Here is a 24,191-nt window from a genome sequence, read left to right as displayed (position 1 = left end):
ATAACTCTGATCCTTGTGCATGGAGGAAACGTGAAAAGGTTCTGGATGATTTGTGACGTTTCACAATGCCGCAGGGAGACATGAACGCAGCCGGAGTAGTGTGGTCTCACTTTTCAGCTTTATTTTACAAAAACACAAAGCAATGCTCCTGAAAAGCCGTTGGGTCACTGTGTTCGACAAGCTGCAGGACGACACCGAGTACAAAACACACTCACAACACTTCAAATTCTGGATTCAGACACAAAACACAACTGAAAAACAACACTGGTTTGGTTAAAAAAAAAAAAATGCAAAAACCTATTTAAAAACTTCAACATTTCTTCTTCACAAATTGCAGAAAATCCCACTCAGATCCTCTGCAGCAGCAGGAACCAACAGCAGCTGCGTCAGAGGATTTCAGGGGATTTTCCTTCAAGACGTGACCTTTGATGCTTCTTCTGTTTCTTCTTCTTCTTCTTCTTCTTTTCTTCTTCTTTGTTGGTGGCTCAGGTCGCTGAGCTCCTCCCTCTGTAGGTTTACTGACTGTGGATCATCGTCCTGCTGGAGCGACTTCTCACCACCCTCTGGAACAGATCGTCTAGAGAAACAAACACAGAGTCAGATTCGCTCCTGCAGCCACGACTGCAGCAGAAATCACCAACACTCACCGTTCCTGAAGCTCCGGGAGTCGGCCTGCAAGACACAGAGGAGGGCGTCACACTCACAGTTTCTCCAACCAGCTCAGCACAAATCACAAGTAGTCAGAGAATTCCTTCATTCCTGTCAGTTTCCTGACTCTCCTGGATCCGATTCGCCATAAAGCTGCTCTTTAACATCAGCCTGAGTCTTTCCAAGAGCTCACAGGTATTTCATTTGCTGCATGTATCTGCAGAACTGACAGTCTGAGTCACAGTTTTGCAACAAAAGCACTTCCCTGAGATGCCCAGTCCCAACCATTTGAGGTAGATATTTAACTGTAATTTTTCTGGCTAATACTGACAGTGGCTACAGTCACATGTGATCAGTGGAAAACATGATGGGGAGAAACATTCAGGTGGCCTCACCCTGGAGGAGGCAGCTGATCTGGGAGGAGCTGCCGGTCCGTCGGCCTGCTCTCTGTCCAGCTTCGGAGCTGCAGAATAGCAGGAAACAGGAGATCAGCAGACATCAACATATTCATGATTCTTCTGTGATTTAGTTCCATGGGGTTCTGTGCTCGGACCCACAATAGTCTGTACATACAGGACACACTGACTAAACCTTCACTGCAGTGCAGGCGACATCCAGCTGTATTCATCTATGAGGCCACTCCAAACAAATCAAACTTCAAACCTTCTTGAGGACATAAAATCCCGGATGACTTTTATCCTTCTTCTTCTAGACTTAGACAAACTGAAGTTAAGGTATTTGGCCCTAAACACCTCAGAAACACACTGAATAACCAGACAGCTACTCTGCATGGCACTTCATTGCCAAAAAGCACAGCAGCACTAAAAATAGAGACAAAATGAACACAAAAACATAAACAATGACTGCAAAAAAAACACAAATACAAATAAAATACAAATAAAAAAAATCTGGACTGTCTGACCTCCTGGGGCCTGGCGTCCTAATATGTGGACATCATTTTATTTTCAAAAAGAGCGCATTGTTATTAATAATAACAATAATAATAATAATAATAATAATAATAATAATAATAATAATAATAATAATAATAATAATAATAATAATAATAACAATAATAATTATTATTATTATTATTATTATTATTATTATTATTATTATTATTATTATTATTATTATTATTATTATTATTATTATTATTATTACAATTACAGTATAAATTTAATATTAATATAATATAAACATAATAATTAGAAATTAGATATTATCCAGTTATTATGTTTATTGGTTGCTCCTTATCCCAAATAACTGGAAGAAATCTAAAATGCAGCCCAACCAAAGCTCGGGTCTTAAGAGGTTAAAGTTTCTCCATGTGTCTTGTGAACATTGTACTCTCCATCATTTCCAAAATGATGCAAAAAGTTTCCTAAATAACATAAAATGTGTCCAACATAATATTAAAAAAAATGTAAAGAATGATGAAAAAATTGCAAAATGACAGAAAAATGTCCAAAATTACCCAAATCTTTTCCAAAATAGTAAAAAAAAAAAAATAAATCAAAAACTGCTTACAACTCGTTGAGAATGAAGCAAAAATGTATCCAGTTACCAATGACAAAAAAGTCTAAAGCGACTCAAAGTTTGTGCAAAATGACAAGAAGGTCTGACCTTACTTAAAATGTGTCTAAACCAGGGGTGTCAAACATGCGGCCCGCGGGCCAAAACCAGCCCTCCAGAGGGTCCAATCCGGCCCACAGGATGACTTTGTAAAGTTTCCAGAGAAGACATTAACTGCAGATTGTAAATTAGTACAACTATAAATTTCAAATAATTTCTAGATCATGACAAGTTGTTTTGATCATAAAGTAAAATACTAGATTGTTCATTGTTCTTTTGTCATTTTGCATCTCATTTTGTAATATTTTGTCTTGTTTTTATTGTTTTTTGTCTTTTATTGTCTGACTTTCGCTGTTTTGTTTCTTGTTTTTGTCGTTCCATGTTTTTTGTCCTATTTTTGTCATTTTGTGTTTTGCTTTATTTGTTATTTTGTATATAATTTGTGTCATTTTGTGTTTTTTCTCTTGCTTGTGTTGTTTGTCTACTTTTTGATTATTTTGATTCTCACGTTTGTCATTTTTGGTCTCATTTTTGTCATTTGTCTATTTTTTGTCACTTTGTAACTTTTTTGTCTATTTTTTGTTTTATTTCATGTCATCTGTCTCATTTTGTCATTTTGCATCTCATTTGTATAAAATTTTGTCTTGTTTTTGTTGTCTTTTGTCTTTTTTGTCTGACTTTTGTCATTTTGATCATAAAGTAAAATACTATATGGTTCAGTTCCAGATAGCTATAATTAAATGCTTTGTGCCTTTTTAGAAACACTGTCATCTGTAAGTTGTAATCTGAAAATAAAATTGAATTTTGATTTTCTTAAGAAATTTCAAGTTGTTTGTGATGTTTTGTAAAAAGACGACTTTTTTGCACTAAAACCTAGGAAAAATTTGGAATTGTGGTTATTTATCGGTTATTATGCTGTGATTTTACTGGTCTGGCCCACTGTAGATGAAATTGGGCTGAATGTGGAACCTGAACTAGAATGAGTTTGACCGCCTGCTCTAAACTGACTCAAATATTGTCAGAATGACCAAAGACCGTTTGAAGAATGACTCAAACTTTGCAAATCTTTTACATGAACAAAAAGCAGCCAATTAGCACAATAAAGGAACCAGAGGTAGACTCTGACTAGTCTCTTAGCAGATGTTTAGTCACAGCTGGAAAACATGCAAACCTATTTTTCTCTCTCTATGATGCTGCAGGTGGTCGATATTTGACTCCTGAATACATCATGTTGGCCTGAATTCATAGAAATGATCAGGGTTGGTTCCTCAGCATGAAGCCTCTGTTCTGTGCTGAGATATTAGTTCAGTTTGGAGACAGTGTGGATGTGCTTGCTGGGACTCACGCAGAGGTTTGATGACGCTGCTGACGGCGTGGACGACTCCGTTGGTGGCCATCAGGTCAGCGTGGGCCACCGGGACCTTGTTGACGTACACCGTGTAGTTCCGCTGCCACACAGAGACCAGTGATAAAGCTGCTGTTTCACTAAAGTTAGTGACAATGAAGGATGTTTAAATGAAGTCTGGACTGACCACGCCCAGCTCCAGCTTCTCCCCCTGCAGAGGCTTCAGTCTGGTGTGAGAGCCGACTCCCCCGCTGACCAGCATGCCCTCCCCCAGGTGATACCTGAGCACACCTGACAGCTCCCCTGGGTTACCTGCAAACACACACACAGCTGCTTACTGACACGGAACAACCACGAAGGAGAGAGAAAAACGGCTTTGGTGATTTATTTTTACCAAAATGGTAAAATCCTGGAATCAACATGTCCAACATTTACAGGTGTGGAAAAAATGAAAGCTAGATAGATAATTGTATTTAAATTTCTATAGCCTTTGTCTCCTTTCTGTTGCTTTGTGTCTCATTTTGATCATTTTATGTGTCTCTTTGTGGACATGTTGTGAGCCATTTGTGTTATTTTGCGGTTGTTTTGTCTTGTCGGTCATTTTTCTTCTCCTTTCTGTCATTATGTTTTTGTTGTTTTCACTCTCGCTTGTGTCAGTTTTTTTTTTTTTTGACATTTTAGGGCTTCTTTCATGCCTTTGTGACAGTTTTGTCTCTTTGTGGTTTTTTTTGTCTCCACACAGTAAAGATTATTTTTTGCTATTTCCATGTTTCCAGCCTCTCCAGACTTTCATCATCTGTAGAAAGATGTTTCACCATGCTGAATGTATCTTCAACTACTTGCTCCTCTGTTAGAGGTTGCGTCATGCTGCATATATTAATGACCTGTAACTTTCTTCTTCCAGATTTAGACAAACTGACGTTACTGTATTTGGCCCTGAACCCCTCAGAAACCCACTGAACAGTCAGATAGCTACTCTGGATGGTACTTCATTGTCCTCCATGAAACACCACTAATGTGGTGCAAAATTACCACAAAAAGCTACCAAACAATCACAAAAACACGGGAGCACTAAAACAGACACAAAATAAACACAAACACATACACAATGACTGCAAACAAACACAAAATGACCAAAAAAATGGTGGAATTTTGTGTGTAATTTTGTCTCCATTGATATTTACCCATTTACATTTTACAGCCTCTAAAATGTTCCTCTCTCTTCTGCAGATCAGCTGTAGGAAGATGTTTCACCATACAGAATGTATCTTTAACACCCTGCTCCTCTGTTCACTGTTTTAGAGCCATGCAGCATTTACTTTACTGATTCAGTATGTTTGATTTTCCTCTCCGTCTCTCGTCGTCTTCTCTCTGCTCTGGGGAAACACTGCCTGCAGTTTTCTTTTCACTGTTGGTGACATAATGGTCAGTCATGGAGAATTACTTGCACTTCTTTTCTGTTTAGAGACAACTCTTTATTCTTCATTTCTGACATGTAAAATAAAGTGAACTTGACGAAATATTATTGTTGTAAGCACATTTGACACTTTAAGACATTCTGGCTGATAAATTGTGGCTTTTTAAAGACTTTTTTGGGGTTCTGGAGGGTAAAGTCCAGTGTTTTGTGGGTCCATCCACCCACCTGACCTCCTCATCTGTCATCAGGATGCTGTGACAGTGAAACCTAACTGTGGTAATGATGTGCTGATGGACAGAGTGTGGAGGCTGGTTGGACAACGGCCTGGAGCTCTGCATGCCTGTATTAGGAAGCACCGATGGTTTACATAAACCAGGTTAAAGCCTTGTTCAGCTGGGTCTCACATAAACACTTTCTGAACATTCAGACCAAAAAAGGAGCAGAGAAACAGCCGGCTGAGGACACAAAGAAAACACCTCAGAGCAAAATGTCACACAGAAAGCAGCAGCTGTCAAGCTTTACAATAGAAAAATAAGATTATGAATAAACTTAACAACGTTGAACATGGAGGTGAAGACCCCACCATGTTATTTATGGTGTGAATTCACTTGAGGAATTTGAATATGAAGGATTAAAAACCTAGTGGGATTAAATAAAACAAAAACTGTAGAATTTTAAACATAAATCTGAACAATAATATCAATGTCAGTGGTTTGTGCAATATCAGGTTCAGTATATTCTATCGAATAGTATTTTTCCCATCTAATTTTCCAGGTGAAATATTTTCTTTTTCAGGTGCAATATTTAAATTTTCTTGTGAATCACTTTATTTTTTGGGCGCAATATTTCCTTTCTAATGCGAATCATTTCATTTGTCATGTGCATTCTTACATTTTTATGGACAACAGTTCCTTTTACATGTGCAATATTTTATTTTTCAGGTGGAATATTTCCTTTTCAATGTGCAATATTTCATTATTCTTGGGCAATTTTTTTATGTGCAATGTGAAATATTTCATTTTTCATATTTAATATTTAATTTTTCATGTATATTTAATTTGTCATGTGAAATTATTTCACTTTTCAGGTCCAATATTTCATTTGTCATGTGCAATTTTTCAATTTTATGTTGTTTTTTCAAATCCTTGTACTACACCAGCAAAATGGATTTTATGTATTTCTTTTCTTTTCTTCTTTTTTTAAACTTATATTTTCTCAAAATTTTGTTTCTCTGAGCAAAATCTGGAAAAAGAATTTCCTTTTAAGATTTATCGAATCTTATTACGGAGACTAGCTGATTAATTTATAACTGAGGTAATGAACCAACAAAACTACACTGTACATGAAAACTGAACATGAGCAAGCTTTATTTTTACCTTTGTTTGTGTTTTATGTGGATTTTTTGTGTTTTTTTAATCTGTTGTATTTTTATTTATTTATTTGATTTTTATTCCCCCTGCAGTTCACTCACCCCAGCACTAAATTAGATAAAATTCAACTTGACAACTACAAAGGCAACAAAATGCAGTTGAGTATCTAACCAGATGCTTGCTGTGCAGAAGCAGCAGTAAAGTGTATTATATACAGTATTGGTAAACACAGTATGTTACAGTATGAACATAATACCCCCTCTGTATGAGCTGCTATGAGGTGGAATGACCCTTTTACCCCCTCTGGATTAAAAGTTTGAAACTCCCTCTGGTATTTCATTGCCCGTCTGCCCTCTTTAATACTCACGCATCAGCTTGTTGAGCTCGGCCTGCCCCAGGGCATTGAATGCGTCGTTGGTGGGGGCAAAGAAGGTGAGCGTCCCCTGTTGGTTCAGCAGCTCCGTCATACCTGCAGTCTGGATGGCACCAACCAGGAGACTGAAAATACCCCAAAACAATAAATTTGTGGATAAAAAAAAAAAAACATTCAACACTAACTGCTGCTAAAACATCTTCTGACCAAGCTTCATCGTATCTTAGAGACCTTATTATACCGTATCATCCTAACAGAGCCCGTCACTCTCAGACTGTAGGTTTACTTGTGGTTTCCAGAGTTTGCAGAAGTAGAATGGGAGGCAGATCCTTCAGTTATCAGCTCCTCTGTTGTGGAATCAGCTCCCATTTTGAGCTCTGGAGGCAGACATCCTCTCTCCTTTTAAGATTAAGTTCAAAAGGGTCACCTGAGCTGTCCCTTAGTTGTGCTGCTATAGATGTAGACTGCCGGAGGATTCCCATGATGCACTGGGCTTCTCCTCTCTTCTCTTTCTTCCATACAGTTATATATCACCATTACTGATCACTAACTCTGTGTTTCCTCTGAGGTCCTGTGTTTGTTCTCTGGATCTGGAGCTACACGTCTCTGATCTACAGTTTTTGGCCTCACCGACCTCCAACATGTTCATTGTTCTGTTTGTATTGTTTGTCTCTTCTCCATCTTTTTGCTTGCCGTTCGAGGCAGATGGCTGTCTTCACTTTGGTTGCCCTGGGTTTCTATACTGGCATCTGAATCTTTAATATGGTCTTTCTAAAGTGTCTGTCTGATTGTTTGTCAAAGGAAATATTGCAGCTATTGAGAGGTGATACAATTTCAGATATTACATGGATCTATACTCACTGCTGATGTAGACTGGAATTATGTCTGTGATAGATATGTTTCACAGTTTGGCTCTCCAATGTCTTTTCACTTCACAGCTTGTGCTGCTCTGTACAGTGTTGCTGAAAATGTACGATGTGCTGCAGGTTGCTCAGTAGGTTACTGATGCTGTGCAGTTTTCTACCTGGTAGACATGATTCAGACATGAGTGTCCTCACCTAAAGCGGTCATCAGCCTTGAGGACATCCATGACGGTTCCCATTGGTGGAGTGAGGACTTTGTCCACAGTGAACATGGAGGCATAGCGTCCGGTCTTGTCATGAGCAGCGATGCAGGCGTTTTCAATGCACAGGTTCTACAGAGAGAAGACAGAACACCTGAGCAGAGGTACAGGTAGAGCAAGCGCTGCTGCTTCTGCTTTGTTCTCACAGTGGAAGACAGACGCAGCTTCAACATGCCTCCTCCCGCATGTGCACAGAACATCATACAGATGACTTCCAGCAGCAGGCGAAGCTCACCCTCAACCATAAGTCACATGATTCTAATAAATAATTGATTGGTTGCATCACAGTTGGCAGGAAAAGTTCCCACAATGTTATCACCAAACATTTTTAGAACATCTTTAGTTATCGTACCTTTAAAAAGAACATTCTGGGCACAAAAACAAAACATTAAAATATTAGAAGAACTTTGTAGACCGTTCTCGGAAAGGTAACAAAAAAAATGTAATTGGGTCTGTCCTGGTGGTTCCTGCTCAGATCTGGTGGTTCACATCACCACATGCTTTGGATGGTGCAGCAGGACATGCAGTTTCCTCCATTCAAACTCTTTGAAGGACCTTTTCCAGTTCCCTTCTCTCTGCTGAAAAACACTCAGAGAGCACCACACTCCGCCAAGGCAGCACAGTCATTGTATGATTTTCAACGGCTGAAATCTTTAAAAAAAAAAAAAAAAAAAAAGTCATGATCCACAGTGGTGGATTTGTAGTAGGATCACAATCATGTGATCATCAGCAGGAAACTGACGTAGTGTTCACTTGTTGTCATGGTTACAGTGACACTGTGCCACTATTTGGCAGTGATACAGAAATCTATATCAAATCCGTGGATCCAGACTATAAGCCACATCACTGCCAAAATCTAATCACTTGGTCCTTGTATCACTTCTGGCCTTCCTTGAAAATTTCTTCCAAATCCGTTGGTCTGTTTTTGAGTGATGTTGCGCACAGACAGACAAACCAACACTGATCGTCACATAACTCTGCCGTGTTCCTTGGCAGAGTAATAATCAGAAAACCTTTTAAAAACTAAATGCTGTGTGTGTTTCTTCTCTCAGAAACAAAATGACTTCACATAGAGAAACAGTAGCTCTGCCACTCAGGAGGTGAAGATGAAAAGAAGGATGAACAGACGATCCTCACAGTCAGAACCATTGGCTCCAAACATCATCACACAAATGAAGATTTTAAAAACCTGCCGTTGTTTTGAAGAGTCGCCTTTAACAACGTAGAAAACATAAACAGCGTCTCATCATGAGGATGAAGTTGACTTCATTTGTCACGTCAGGAACAAACTGAGGCAGCTGATTCATCAGGACACTATAGTGACTTCCTGCAACCAACACAAAGTACAAAACTACAACACAACGAGCCACATCTGCTGCGAGAAGCTTCTGATAAATCAGAGGACACACATCGACTCAGCCAAGTCACAGCATCTGACATCAGGCAGGCCTAGTGTCTTTAATTCTCTAAACCCCAAAACCCACCAGCATTTTTTAAAGGTGTGTTGTATTTATTTTTAAAATGTCTTAAATGAGAAGATTCATCAGCCAAAAACACAAAAAAAATAGTCAGATTCTCAAGTTTCAGGCAGTCCTTGAATGTATCATGTGCAGCTCTGTCAGGGTAAATAACCAACTGTGAGCTGTGAAATTCCTTGTCTTGTTCTTATAGAACTAATGATGCGTTTCCGTAAACATGGGCTTTACTGTGATTTGTGTGGAATTATCAGATTTTCTGTTCAGTGTTCATTTCCATATCTGTATGGAAACATTAAGGTAAAATCAGCCCCACATGTTGTTAAATTTTAACACGAAGACAGCATAGCAGCAGCCTGTAACTTTGTACATACAGTTAGGTCCATAAATATTTGGACAAAGTTTTTCTAATTTTGGTTCTGAACAGCACCACAATGAACTTTAAATTAAACAATTCAGATGTGATTGAAGTGCAGACTTTCAGCTTTAATTCAGTGGGTTGAACAAAAAGACTACATAAAAATATGAGAAACTAAAGCATTTTTTAAAGCACAATCCCTTCATTTCAGGGGCTTAAAAGTAATTGGACAAATTAAACAACTAAAAATAAAATGTTCATTTCTAATACTCAGTTGAAAACTCTTTGCTGGCAATGACTCCCCGAAGTCCTGAACTCATGGACATCACCAGATGCTGGGTTTCCTCCTTTTTAATGCTCTGCCAGGCCTTTGCTACAGCGGTTTTCAGTTGCTGCTTGTTTGTGGGCCTTTTTTCTGAAGTTTAGTCTTTAACAGGTGAAATGCATGCTCAGCTGGGTTGAGATCAGGTGACTGACTTCAAGAATATTCCACTTGTTTGCTTTAATAAAGTCCTGGGTTGCTTTGGCTGTATGTTTTGGGTCGTTGTCCATCTGTATTATGAAACGCTGCCCAATCAATCTGGCTGTATTTGGCTGTATTTGAGCCAGCAGTATGTCTCTGAACACCTAAGAACTCATCCAGCTGGTTCTGTCCTGTGTCACATCATCAATAAACACCAGTGATCCAGTGCCACTTGGCAGCCATGCATGCCCAAGCCATCACACTGCCTCTGCCATGTTTTACAGATGTTGTGGTATGCTTTGGATCATGAGCTGTTCCAGGCTTTCTCTATATTTTTTTCTTGCCATCATTCTGGTAGAGGTTGATCTTGGTTTCATCTGTCCAATGAATGTTCTTCCAGAACTGTGCTGACTTTTTAAGACGATTTTTTTAGCAAAGTCCAATCTCGCCTTTCTATTCTTGAGGCCTATGAGTGGCTTGCACCATGCAGTGAACCCTCTGTATTTACTCTAATGCAGTCTTCTCTTTATGGTAGACTTGGACAATGACACACCTACCTCCTGGAGAGTGTTTGTAGCTTGGTTGGCTGTTGTGAAGGGGTTTCTCTTCACAATGGAAATAATTCTGTGGTCATCCACCACTGTTGTCTTCTGTGGACATCCAGGTCTTTTTGCATTGCCAAGTTCACCAGAGCGTCCTTTCTTTCTCAGGATGTACCAAACTGTCGATTTTGCCACTCTTGTAGCAATTTCGTGGATCACTTTTTTCTGTTTTCACAGCTTAAGGATGGCTTGTTTCACCTGCATGGAGAGATCCTTGGACTGCATGTTGTCTTCACAGCAAAATCTTCCAAATATAAGCACCACACCTCAGATCAACTCCAGGCCTTTTATTTGTTTAATTGGTATTGACATAACGAAGGAATTGCCCACACCTGCCCATGAAATGGCCTTTGAGTCAATTGTCCAATTACTTTTGGTCCCTTTTAAAATAGGGTGGCACATGTTTAAGAGCTGAAACTCCTAAACCCGTCATCCAATTTGAATGCTGATACCCTGAAATGGAAGATGAGAGTCTTCACTTCATGTCCATGTCCATTATATAACTATAATTGGAATATGTTTCATTAAACAGGTAAAAAATAAACAAAAAAAAAACAAAACTTGTGTCAATGTCCAAATATATATGGACCTAACTGTACACTACCTGGTCAAAAAAGAAAGTCTCCACCTGGATTTAATGAAGCAAATAGCTAAGAGCCTTCCATTGGATAATTACTGCTGTGATGAATATGTTTCAACGACTTATTTAACACTAGCTGATGCAGTGAGGAGCTTCTCATTTCTGAAACAACCATGTTGGAAGACATATCCAGTGGTCATGAAAAGGATGTTAATCTGTCTCAGAAGGGTCAAATTACTGGTTTGCATCAAACAAAGAAAACAACTAATGAGATGTTTAAAACGACTAAAATCAGGTTCAGAACCGTCCAACGCATTATTAAAACCTGAAGGATAGTAGTGAACCAACATCTTCCAGGAACAAATGTGATCTGATGAGTCCAGATTTACCCTGTTCCAGAGTGATAGGGGCATCAGGGTAAGAAGAGAGGTGGATAAAATGATGCACTCATCATGGTTACTGCCTACCAGTCTGTGGGGGTTAGAGTTATGATCTGGGGTTGGTCAGGTTCAGCAACGTTATGTTCCCAAAGAATGAGGTCAGCTGATTACTTGAATAAACTGAATGACCAGGTCTTTCTATCAACGGAGTTTTTATTCCCTGATGGTAGGGCAGGTTCCAAGATGATGATGCCAGGATTCATGGGGCTCACATTGAGAATGAGTGGATCAGAGAGCATGAGATGGATTGACCTCCACAGAGTCCAGACCTCAGCCCCACTGAGAATCTCTGGGATGTTCTTGAGAAGACTTTGTGCAGCGGTCCGATTCTCCCATCATCAATAAAAGATCTTGGTAGAAAATTAATGCAACTCTGGACATAAATAAATGCTGTCAGTTTGCAGAAGCTTCTTGAAACGATGCCACAGTGAATGAGTGCCATACTCAAAGCTAACGGTGGTCCAACAAAATGTTATAGTGTGTGACAAGATAATGACAAGAGACAGACCCCTATGAATGCCAGTGTTTTGTCTCCTACCAACAAGTCCCCATCACCATTTGGTCAAAATAGTAAATTTAGTATAGTATTTGGATCTGCTGAAAATAATACTGTCTGTGTCGTTACCAAATTTAACAGCTGTTTTCTGGAGATATTGAACCCTTAATATGGCTTCCCACGTAAGACTTAAAGTCTGTTTGAAGTTGAAGGTAGAAAAATTCCCAGGTCTGAGAACATCTGAAATTCTCATACTTCTGCCAAAGTATTTAATAGTTCTGGGTTCCAAATAATAAATAGATGAACTCAGAACAGAATCTGAGATGATGCATCAACACTGCTATCTAAAAGGATGATGCTAATGGCAGTGTTGATGGGATTTTTACCAACAGAGAACCAGAACAGATCACTGGTCCTGACATGGATCCAGTTTGAGGAAAACATTTGCAGAGAATTCAGTTTTTATGAGCTAAAACCAATGAATGGCAAGTGACCAAACTCAGGAACAAACCAACATGAGAAAAAGTTCTTACATTTCTGTAGACAAACACTCTGAGTTTGAGGCCTCCCAGCGTCTCCAGCTCCTGACCATGGTACAGAGATTTAGAGGACATCTGCTCCTTCACAATGTGATTAGTCATCAGCTTCCTCATGTCGGGCGTCATCGTCACACTGCCTGTCAGACACAAGGTGAGGAGACTTTAAACACACTGAAATACAAACATGTTTCTGTCAAACAGCAGTGAGCACATCACTGCATTATCACTTCAGTGCCAAATCATTCTATTTTACTTCACTTTACAATAATTTTTTTTTGCCATTCTTCACAGAATATTCTTTCAGCTGCTCCTTGCTGGAGGTGTCGTGTTGCTCTACGTTTCTCTTTAAAATAGTCTGAAGGTGTTCTGTTGGATTCATGTCAGGATACTTACTGTCCAAATTATACTTCTCCATTTGTTATTGTGTGATTTTGTACTTTGGATGGTTCTCATGCTGGAATATTCCTTTTCTTCAAATGTCTGTAGACTGGGAGTCTTCTTGTCAGTCAGTATTTTGGTTTATCTACAGACATTCATGGTGCATCTATAAATATCATCTACTCAACACATTTTACACTCATCCAGCCTCATATCATCAGACTCCCACCTCTGTGCTTCACTGGCAGGACTATATATTCACTGTGGTAGTCCTGGTCAGGTTCACAGCAAACATGCTGGACTCCATCTGAGCTGAACAAATTTATCCTGTTCTCAACTGACCAAAGAATGTTCTCCCAACATTCAGACTTCTTTCCAAGTTCTTTAGCAGCTTTCACCTGGAAGTGTTGCTTTGAACAGCAAAATTTTTTTTCTTGTTCATAGAGGTTGATGTTCTGCAGTGTCCTTCACACTGTCTGAGCTTCACACTAACTCTGATTTCCACTGATAACCCTGTACCAAGTCTGAAGCAGCTGTTGTCTGGTTTTCACAGCTACATTGTGAAAGTAGTTCATTCTCTGTGGAGTCATTTAGGAGGACGACCACTGCAGCTCTGATTAGTGGTACCGTGGCTCCTTCTGTACCTCCTGATTACTGCTGACACTGTGTTTCACTGACTTTAGCTGCTCATTGATGTTCAAGGATCCTTTTTCATCTTAGTGGAGACTAACAATCAAATATTTCAGTCCTTCTGGCAATTCTTTTCCATGTGGAGCAATGATGCAGACATGGGGATAGACACAGCCCATAGGTCCAAAACTGAGAGGGTTCTGCTGCTCATTTTAGAATTTCGTTCTTTAAGTCAGGCTGGTTGGAAATCACAGGTAGACTCAGTTTACTTTCTGTGATCAAAGCTTTCCTAAATGATGTGTCAGGGAACACAAAAGGATTCACTTTGTTTGCACTGAGTTTCTACTTCAACTTCATTTGAGCTGCAATACGTCTCGTGTGTGTGTGTGCGCGCATGTGTGTGTGTGTCTTAAATTAGGTTCTTTTTTATTGAATTGAGTATATGTACAGCTAAATGACAATAAAGGTTGATTGATTTGATTTTCAATTCATTCTTTCTAAAGGATGGGCTAAAGTTTAGAGTCACTTGACATGCCCCAGTGATATTATACAGGGCTGCACTTACTGCTGTTCTACACTGTCATTCCATGTTTTTCTCTGCAGGTTAGTAAAGATTCAGTTTTTCTGAAACTTTATTTAAATGTTTCAGCACACAAAATTTACAATGACAAAGTGGGATTTAAAGAGATAAAGTCAAAGAAGGGTGTTACCTTTGAAAGCTTCATCCAGAGGAGCCAGCATGGTCAGAGCCTCTGAACCCGTCAGGTGGGTCGTCAGACCAGCTTCTACGAACAGCTTGGTTGCCATAGCAACAGATGAACCTTCAGCCAGCTCCAGGAGAGTTTTAGCTGCAGGAGACAAACCACCACTGCTAATGCCTCTATGATAATAACAATAATGACACTGATACAGTGCTTTCAAAAACAAGTGTTTACAAGGTGCTTTGACAGACACAGCAGATCAGGATACACAGAAGGCAAGATGACAACATGACACAAACATGCAAAAATTCCAGCATGTACACCACCATTCAAAAGTTTGGGGTCATCCAGACAATTTCATGTTTTCCATGAAAACTCACACTTTTATTCATGTGCTAACATAACTGCACAAGGGTTTTCTAATCATCAATTCAACAACATTAACTAACACAATGTAGCATTAGAACACAGGAGTGATGGTTGCTGGAAATGTTCCTCTGTACCCCTATGTGGATACTCCATTAAAAATCATCCGTTTCCAGCTAGAATAGTCATTTACCACATTAACAATGTCTAGACTGGATTTATCATTCATTTAATGTTATCTTCATTGAAAAAAACCTCCTTTTCTTTCAAAAATAAACCTCAACCCCTGAACACCCTAAAGGGTCACACCTGGAGATCTAAGCGTGTGAGCTGAGGAACATTTTTGCGGTTTATCCTTGATAATATACACTTAAGTTTTTAAAATCAAACCAACGTATACGCTTGACAACTAGAAAGGTCTGCAATACACTGAGAAAAAAACCCTGCATTCCTACCTCCAAGCTGTAGCTTAAAGTTCTGTAAGAGGTCATTAACCTTGTTTTAGAGGTTTGGTAGGTTGTCTGAAATGTAGTGCTTAGAGGGTGAATGTAGTGTTGGAGAGTAGTGTGTACTGTAGCTCCACAAGACAAAGACTTCTGGAACTGTTAATGACCTCAGATCAGAGCTCATGACTTTTCTTAGCAAACTGGAATCAACTGGGACAGAGTTCCTACATCCCAGTGATGTATAGAACGCAGCTGACTGTAGAATTGGATGTGAGGCTGTTGGCTAACACAGAATGATTTTTATCCCTATCATGCTGTTATAAACTGTCCTTTTGCTTTACATCACCTAAGTTACAGTGGAAATAACAAAGGAACCGGCTGGATGTTATAAAATGCCAGAATAAGCCCGATAATGGTTTTTGAGATCAGTTTAGGACATCCCTAATTAGTAATAATAATTGTAGTATCAGTGCCTGAGTCAGGAGTGATGTAGGAGATTCCTATCTATTGTAGTTGCAGTACTTGATATCCATGCAGTACCAGTTTCAGTGCATGCAGCAGTGGTAGTATTATTAGTGCTAACTTCACCATCAGTACCTGAGTCTGGGATGAGCAGCTCGTTGATGTAGTGGATGACTCCGTTGGTTCCCAGCTGGTCCTTCTTGGTGATGATGGCTTTCCCATTCAGTGTCATCTGGTTTCCGTCACAGCCGACCTCGAGCACGGTGCCCTGCAGGGTCTCCATCGGGGTCCCCGACACGATCGACTCTGCACACTGCATGTTCTTCAGGATGTGATAGTTCAGCAGGTCTGAGGGGAGTGGCAGAGGTGGACTTACGTAAGCTCATCTGCAAACACCATCACGTATCAAACAGAGGCAGACAGCACCTCCTGCTGGTACCTCTCAGAGCCACGGGGTCTCCCAGGATCCTGTTTAGGGTCTCCGCAGGAATCTTCTCGAAGGCCTCGTTGGTGGGAGCGAAGACGGTGTACTGACCCTCATTCTCTAAGATGGAGGTCAGACCAGCAGCGGCGAAAGCCGTCTAAAACGTAGAAGCACAGAAACACAAAGAGAGTAAATCTACATGATACTGACATTTAATTCAGAAGCTTCTGAGGTTATTAAAAGTTCAGAAAAATTATTAAGAACAACATCTCAAGTTTGGTGATACTTTATCTTTCAACAGAACTTTTGATCTTTACTACAACACTGTAATTCACTCTCACTGACTCATTGCTTGCTTGACAACTGTACTCACGCGCAGCGTTTCCAGGTCGTCATCAATGTCAATAATTGCCTGCATGTCGTTGGAGATGGCGGTGATGACGCGGTCTACCACATGCACGATGCCATTAGTGGCATGTTGGTCGGGTTTGATCAGACGAGCACAGTTCACCGTTATGATCTGAGGAGATGAGGAAACTCAAGTGTTTGTTGGTGTTACAGAGTGCTGCAGTGTGTTACAGAGTGTGTTACAGTATTAAAGCGTGTTACAGAGTGTGTTCACTAACCCCGTTGCTGTAGTGATGAATGTGGACATGGGAGTCCTGGTACATGGAGGCGAAGGAGGACCCGTGTTTCAGCTCCTCGGAGGTCAGTCGGCGGTTCACCATGTGGTAATGAAGAGCGTTCAGCAGCTCAATGTTCACGTTGCTCACCAGAGCATCCAGGATCTCCTGCAGCACAACAGACACAGCACACAGTCAGGTCGAATGTCAGCAGCATAATGCTGGTCTGTTCTCTGTGACAGTCTGTGGACGTTGGCCTGTACTGACTGTCGGCAGGGCGGCCCAGGCCTCGTTGCTTGGGGCAAAGAAGGTGAAGCTTCCTGGACCTTCAATCTCCTCTTTCAGTTGGGCTCGTTCAGAGTACATCTTGGTTGTGGTGGCTCCAACCACGCCCAGAGTGTTGTAAATGTTCACCAGAGGCAGTGCTGCAATGACATGCACACAGTCATTTTCTGCAGCTTCATCACTCAATTTTCACAGGTTTCAGTAACTTTCTTTTAGGTTTTCTTTAAAATTATGATTTTTGCAGTGTAGAAGATCAGCTTGTGGTCAACAGTTCAGTGGTGTCAATGGAAGATTATTTAAGAGGAATCTTGTGCATTGAGTTTTTTTACCAGCAGGACAGCCCTTCTCCCCAGGAATCTTCTCATAACCAGGACAGCACTCATAGGTGATCACCCTGCAGCAGAAACAACAACAGGACGTGAGAAACCTGCTGTCCTCCCCGTCCACTTCCTCAGGTATCTGCCTCGCCTTCATGTTTCCGATGGAAAAACAACTCCAGCTTCCACGTCATCAACTCATAACTCGTCTGTAATATTTCTGCTTCAGGACACACATAAATTCCCGTCTGTGTATAATGATGCTAATAAAGGTAAGAGGTGCTGCTGCTGAGCACAGCTGAGAGTCTCCAGACTCTTTCCATGAGAACATAAACACTAAGCTTCCAGTAAGACCCACTTCACAGCACGCTACACAACCTGTCATTACTCAGATATGTTTACAGTCAGCTGTGACAGAGGTCAGAATCATCTGGGACCAGGGCCAGGACTTAGACCATGACTAGGACCACAACCAGGACCTTTGTCTGGACCTGGTCTAAGCATGTGAGAAATCAGTAATTAGTTTCCTAGAAATAATTATGCATAGCTGAAGACATTAGGAATAACTCTGTGCTCTGTAAAGACGGTTCTCTGTACATTAACATGTAAATATAATCTGTCTGTACTGTTCACCACATTTTATGATGTGGTGTAATAATTTCCTCATATCTTGTAAAAACATCAATAAATATCATACAATAATTACTTGAAATCATTTCCAGACAATCTGGGGTGTGTCTGTGTGTGGTCTGGTATAAATACAGGTGCTGGTTGGTTGGTTGGTAGATTGGTTGGTTGGTTGGTTGGTTGGTTGGCTGGCTGGTTGGCTGGCTGGCTGGTTGGCTGAACAAGAGCTCAGGCAGTTGCGAAAAATCAGGCATTCAGAGTTTGCAGATCAACAACAGCAGCTACAAATGATGAACTGAAATCCTACAAAAAGTTTGAGATTAAAGTGCGCACTAAAGCTCTGCTGCTCTGATCTCTGCAGGGACAGAAGATTCTATAAAATTAAAATGTGCACTAAAGTTCTGTCGTGGAGGTTACAGTCTTCAGTGGAAGTTTCAGCTGTGCAAGTTTTAGCAAAGGATGTTTGAGCGTTGGAGGTTTCAGCAATGGAAGTTCCAGTGGTGGAGGTTTCAGCAGTGGAGGTTGCTCTGCTCGACAGCTTGACTGCACCATGTGGGCTGTAATGAAGCATACAGCCTTCGCCGCTTCCTGCACACATTTCCGTCATAAATGTGGCTCCGCTGTCTGGGCTCATAAAGCTCATTTCCTTAGAGAGAAGAAGAATCTGCAGCCAGACCAGATGCCTGACGGGGGGACCTGGACCCGCTGCCAGGAAAAACACCGAACCGCCAGAGCCTATACACCACCAGATCTCTACCGAATACAGTGGGTACAACTTGTCCCTCAACCTGCCTGAGTCATAACATCCGACTGTAATTAAAGCTGCTGACTGTAGATCTACAAACTCCCATCACCACCAGTGTTTTCTAATTTACTCCAAAACTATTTCTCAGCACATTTGGCTTAGCATGATGCCTGTGTGTGGCATGGGAACTGTTCACAGAAACCATTATGTGACCACTCTTTGAGTCTGTCGGCAGAAAACTGATCAGCAGCTATTGGATATTTAACTGTTCTCTGAATTATCTGAACCCAAATCCTGCTACTGGGTTTTTAGGTAGTTGTCACTCACTGTGTGCATAGTCATGTAAAGAGTGTTTCTGGCTGATAAATTGTGTCATTTTGGTGATTTTAAAACAAAAAGAAAGAAAACATGCATTTCAAAACCACAGAGGGTTTAGAATATCATATTTTCTTTAAAAAGTTTAGAGTGAAACACTTTGTAGAGGCTGCAAACATGTAAATAGTTACATATCTATAGTACATAGAGCCTCCATTTTTTCCTGTAGACACTTACAGATTCCAGACTTTTAAATTTTTGCAAAATAAATAACTGAAGAAACACTCTGATTAATATGCACAGAAGACATTTCTCAGTTCTCTTTCCTTCTAGTCATGGTTGTACTGTTTCCATAGAGATTCAGGACTTTATATTGCCAACAGTGAGGGTTAAATCTGATTTTCATGTGTCAAACCTGCTGCTGAGCATCATTCCTCTGTTTTATATCACAGGAAGGTTCTTGGAGTTATTGGACTAATTGGCAAATTGATTAAAACAGTGAACTGTGGGAATTAGCTCGTACATTTCTGCTTGTTTTTGGTTTCCAGATGTGAAAAACTGCAAATTAGTGGCAGAGTCTAAAAACAGGTCCAGCAACCAGACATTTCACAACGTTCCCTGCAGAAAGCTTTAATCGGAGATGGTCCAAACTCACAGCAGATCAGGAGTCAGCTGAAGCTGCAGCTCCTTTAATAAAATTAAATTTAACATGTGGAGACAGAAGAAGGAGAACCTCCCCGAGTGGCAGTAAATGTAAGCAGATGGAGATCAGCTCCTGAGAGTGTTACTGTGTGTGTTGGCTCACACACTGGACTGATTATCGAACCAGATGGAAACTCGACTCCCGTTTGTTCTCCACATAAACAAAGATGGCCGACGTGGATTTCTGACAAAACAAACAGAGCAAGGTCGCAGTAATTCAGCCGGCAGGTCGAGCCGCTTGAGGGAGACGTTCCAGAAACTTCCAGCAGAGAAAACATGTCGAGGCCACAGAACATCCGTCATTGCACAGAACCAACCGCAGAAAAGCTTCACATCTCCGGAGATGCTGCGTAATATGTTGGCTGCAAAGCAAAGGAGGTACTGAGCTTTCCATTTCAGATAAGTCCACATTATCAGATCCCATATTCTGCATTTTCCTGAATATCAGTATAATTGTTTTATTTAAATTTTCTTTGGCTGAGATGCAGCTGCCTCTCTGTCTGTGGTCTCAGCTCCATCTGACAGGTCAACCCCTGAGCTGCTATCAACACTCAAGCTTCAGTGTTGAAATACCCTCTACATTATATTTGACATATGTCTGATCAAAAGAGAACATTCTCCAAATTTTGTAGTGAAGTTTGTCCTATCCTGAATTTAAAAAAATTATAAAAATGTATGTGAACCCCCTGAACTCCAGCTGTTTCTGCTATTGCCTCACTTTTACTCACGACAGCATAAAGTCCTGCACATCTATAGAAACAGCATAATCATGAGGAGAGAGAACTCAGAATGTTCTCTGTGCTGTATGACACAGAGTGACAGAAGTCACAATAAAGAAGCATTTTTTACATTACCCATTTTACACAAATGTAAACCTGGAAGTGAACATGTCCAGCATTTTTCTAAGTGTCCATAGATGCAATCAATGCTGGAAAAAAATGTAGAGTCCACATACTATAGATATCTAACTACTTACATCTTTACAGCCTCAACAAACTTTTTCACTTTACTGCTCATTTATTCACTTACTAATTAGTGTAGGATCAACCTAAGAGAAAGTTTCATCCATTTACAATCCCAGACTGGAGTCAGGGTTCACTGTGATCTGAGACACAGATTAAGACGCCCTGCCAGAGGTTCAGCGTTAAAGGAGGACACCTTCCAGATCTGGCAGGATGGTGGGAAGTTTGTGTTTTCAGGACGAGGCCAGCAGACGAGAAAGCAGATCTTCAGAGGATTCACAACACACACCTCCAGACATTCAGGATGTACTGGGCCTAGTTTAGCCAAGAGACTGGCTCAAAGCCCCCAGCTAATACCCCCATGACAACAGCATCACAAAGATTTCACTCCACCAACAATACTACAAGGAGCTCACATTAGGACAAGGAAAGACCATTACTCCACATCCTGGGTTTGAACATTCTTCCAATAACCTCATTATGATCACCACTACACCATTCACTCTCCTCATATCTTTTATCATACTTATTTATATGTCAAACTAGAAGTATAATAATGCCATGTGTTTAGTCTTGTTTTGATCATCTGTCCACCAGGAGCAGAAATATGTCAATGATGTATCAAAATATTACGCTATTTTGAAATTATATGAACCACAAAGTTCTCTAACAGTGTAACTGTGGGGGACATCTGGACATCAGCCCTCCCTGATGGAGGACGTACCAGACCCCTCCTGAGTTAACGACATGCAAATGTCCTCTTTAAAAGACCAAACATAAAAGCACCACTTTGAGTCCTCCTTCCCCAGAGTCTTCTTTCCTACGAGTCGTTCTTCCTAAGAATCCTTCCTGAGATCTATTCAAGTTCTCCAAGACCGATTTGGAGGCTCCTCTCTGCCCCCTGCAGGCCGACCAGACGGTCCATCAGCAGAAGCACCACGCAAGTAAGTTCCAGTCACTGAAATTTGATTCTAAATTCTCTTTTATCACCAAACGTAAATTCCTATAAGTGTCTAAATTAGCCTAGCATCAAACCAGCGATTGTTTCCAGATGTGGTCTGTTCATCCTTTCCTCTCAGAACTCTGGATTACACTCTAATGTTTACCCCAATATTGTGCCATATCTTCCTCTCTTCCTTCCTTTCTCCTTCACTCACATTCACATTGTTGTTTGCTCTGTGTTGTTGTTTGTCTTAATTTTTGTGTCATAGTTAGTAGGTGTTATTTTAATTTAGTAAATGTTGGAAGTTTAATAGATGTTGTTAGCCAAATAAATGTAAATAAATATAAATGGATAGCGACAGTTCAGTCACTGACTTGTTTTGATTCCAGTTACCAAGTTTTTCATAAATAGCTTTCAATTTAGATGATTTCCCCGATCATTCCTGAGTTTCTTCTTCGGCGTTGAGCAAGAGGTGCTTCATACGCTGCTGTATCATACTAATCTGAGCTAAATGTTTCACTGGTTCAATATCTGTTAGACTGTGTAATAATCCTGTAGTATTTATAGTGGTAATTCTGAAGTATTCAAACTCCATTTGAGCAAACATTTCTCACTTTAACAAGGCAGAGAAATAGTTTTGTGATCTTGGACAAGCCCCTAAAAAGTACTGTTTCAGATCCATGCTGCATTTATTTTAATGATCCAGTATGTTTGATTTTCCTCTCAGTCTCTCATCATCTTGTCTCTGCTCTGAAGAAACACTGCCAGCAGTTCACTTGAAAGTTTCATTGTTTTTCATTGCAGAGTCAGTCCTGGAGAATCATTTGTAACAAGGGGAGAAAAACATTTTTGATTTATACAGAATCTGGTTGAAGAAAATTATCTGCGACATGTAGAATAAAGTGATTTTGGTGAAATATCAGGATTTTAACCTCATGGTTGATTCATCTTTCTGATGGCATAGATGAGAAGTTCAAGGATTATTGGAAAGTTGAAAATCTGGTGGTTATTTTTTTACACTGATGATGCAGATGTTTTAAAGATAACATACCTTTTAAACCTGCTGACAGGTTTTGGGCTTTAGAGTGTTAAAGGTACTTGGAAACACATTATGGGTAACAGTCTCTTATATCCATTTTTTGTTGTTGTTTGGTCACTAAAATGTCAGAAAACTGTGAAAAATGTGCATCACTATTTTGTCAAATGTCCTGTTTTGTCCAAAGACCTTCAGTTTACTGTCACAGAGAAGGAAAGAAACCGGGAAATATTTACATTTAGGAAGCTGCAATCACAAAATTTAAAAGGTTTCATCAAAAAATTACTCAAATTGATTATTTGGCTATCGAAACAGTTCATGAATTTAATAGTTGACAGCTAATTGTTTCATAGAACCTGTTCTAATGCCGTGTTAACTGAATGTTTGCTTCTTCCTTGTTCAGTGTTTTCTTTGTGTATTTCTGTTGATTCATTAAACACTCACTGACTTTATGAAGGACATACATGAAGATAAATCAGCAAAACTGTCAACGGACACCGTTTCTTTTTAGGTGAAATGACTTTTAAGAGTCTGAGCAGCTGTGAAGTTGGTTGTAGTTCTGCTGAAAGTTTAGATGCAGATGGTTTTTAAATCCAGACGATCTCTGAGCGGGGGAGGAACGATGAGAGACGAGTCCTCCTTCTGCTGACCTCCGACCTCTGTGGCGCTGTAGGCTACCTTAGCTATAATAAACAGCGCAGAAGAAGAAGAAAGTAACAAAACCAGATGTTTCCCAACTGTTGAAAAACTCTAGGAAGAAGAAACAAAGCAACCTTTGAGAGAAAATGCAGAATGGTGTCGAGGAAAGGTTTCCAGTCGGCCAGGTTGAGATGATTCTTTCAGATGCTGTCGGCCATGTTTGAGTCTGTCAGAAACAGCTGATCAGTCATGTGAATTCAATCTTCACCACTTTATTCAGAAAAGGTGCTTCCATCTCCCATGAAGACTGGCAATCAGAGCAGGATTGTGAAAGTAAAGTAAGGTTAAAAATAAAAAAAAGTACGTTTCATGAAGTTTTTCTGCTGCAAAACTAAAAACAGTGGGATGGAAACACTGGAAGGCAAAGCTGAGAAAGGAGAGGGAGTGAGAGGACTGAAACCAAAAGCAGATGACAAAACATTTAGGGCAACAGAGAGGAAACGCAGAAAATGAGGAACAGATGAATCATGCTGTCAGTTAAAATGCTGAGGCAACGGTTTCCATGGAAACGTAACCAACGGTCAGTTCGTTCAGTTCATCTGGTCCATGACAAACTCCGAGACTCGGCAGGAACTCCAGCGGTCACATGATACGTTTAAATGCAACTCTGAGTTGAAGCTTTGTTCCACCGACTAAAATCTAACAGAGCCTTTAATTCAGTCAGTAGATTCACACCCAGTAGCACTGGTCAACCTTCCAGCAGCTTTAGAGTGATGCCAGTTATCA

The 24,191-nt window shown here is 40.2% G+C and overlaps 1 protein-coding gene across 1 annotated transcript in view; it reads right to left on the bottom strand.

The window, feature by feature from the left end:
• Positions 1–99: 99 nt before the first annotated feature.
• tgfbi (transforming growth factor, beta-induced) overlaps positions 100–24,191 on the bottom strand; it is a 33,498-nt gene continuing 9,406 nt past the window's right edge. Inside the window, exons 3-17 of the mRNA XM_023295722.3 lie at positions 17,449–17,513; positions 17,102–17,259; positions 16,838–17,002; positions 16,585–16,731; positions 16,227–16,368; positions 15,923–16,135; positions 14,523–14,660; positions 12,799–12,941; positions 7,787–7,923; positions 6,723–6,853; positions 3,756–3,880; positions 3,569–3,671; positions 1,044–1,111; positions 648–672; positions 100–577 (exon numbers count right to left, since the gene is read on the bottom strand). Of these exons, the coding sequence (XP_023151490.1) occupies positions 516–577; positions 648–672; positions 1,044–1,111; positions 3,569–3,671; positions 3,756–3,880; positions 6,723–6,853; positions 7,787–7,923; positions 12,799–12,941; positions 14,523–14,660; positions 15,923–16,135; positions 16,227–16,368; positions 16,585–16,731; positions 16,838–17,002; positions 17,102–17,259; positions 17,449–17,513 (1,822 nt within the window). The 3' untranslated portion in view covers positions 100–515. The remainder of the gene's footprint in view (positions 578–647; positions 673–1,043; positions 1,112–3,568; positions 3,672–3,755; positions 3,881–6,722; positions 6,854–7,786; positions 7,924–12,798; positions 12,942–14,522; positions 14,661–15,922; positions 16,136–16,226; positions 16,369–16,584; positions 16,732–16,837; positions 17,003–17,101; positions 17,260–17,448; positions 17,514–24,191) is intronic.

The sequence above is a fragment of the Amphiprion ocellaris genome, chromosome 13, assembly GCF_022539595.1.
Source record: "Amphiprion ocellaris isolate individual 3 ecotype Okinawa chromosome 13, ASM2253959v1, whole genome shotgun sequence".
Lineage (NCBI taxonomy): Eukaryota > Metazoa > Chordata > Actinopteri > Pomacentridae > Amphiprion > Amphiprion ocellaris.
This window is presented reverse-complemented; position numbering and strand designations above follow the sequence as displayed.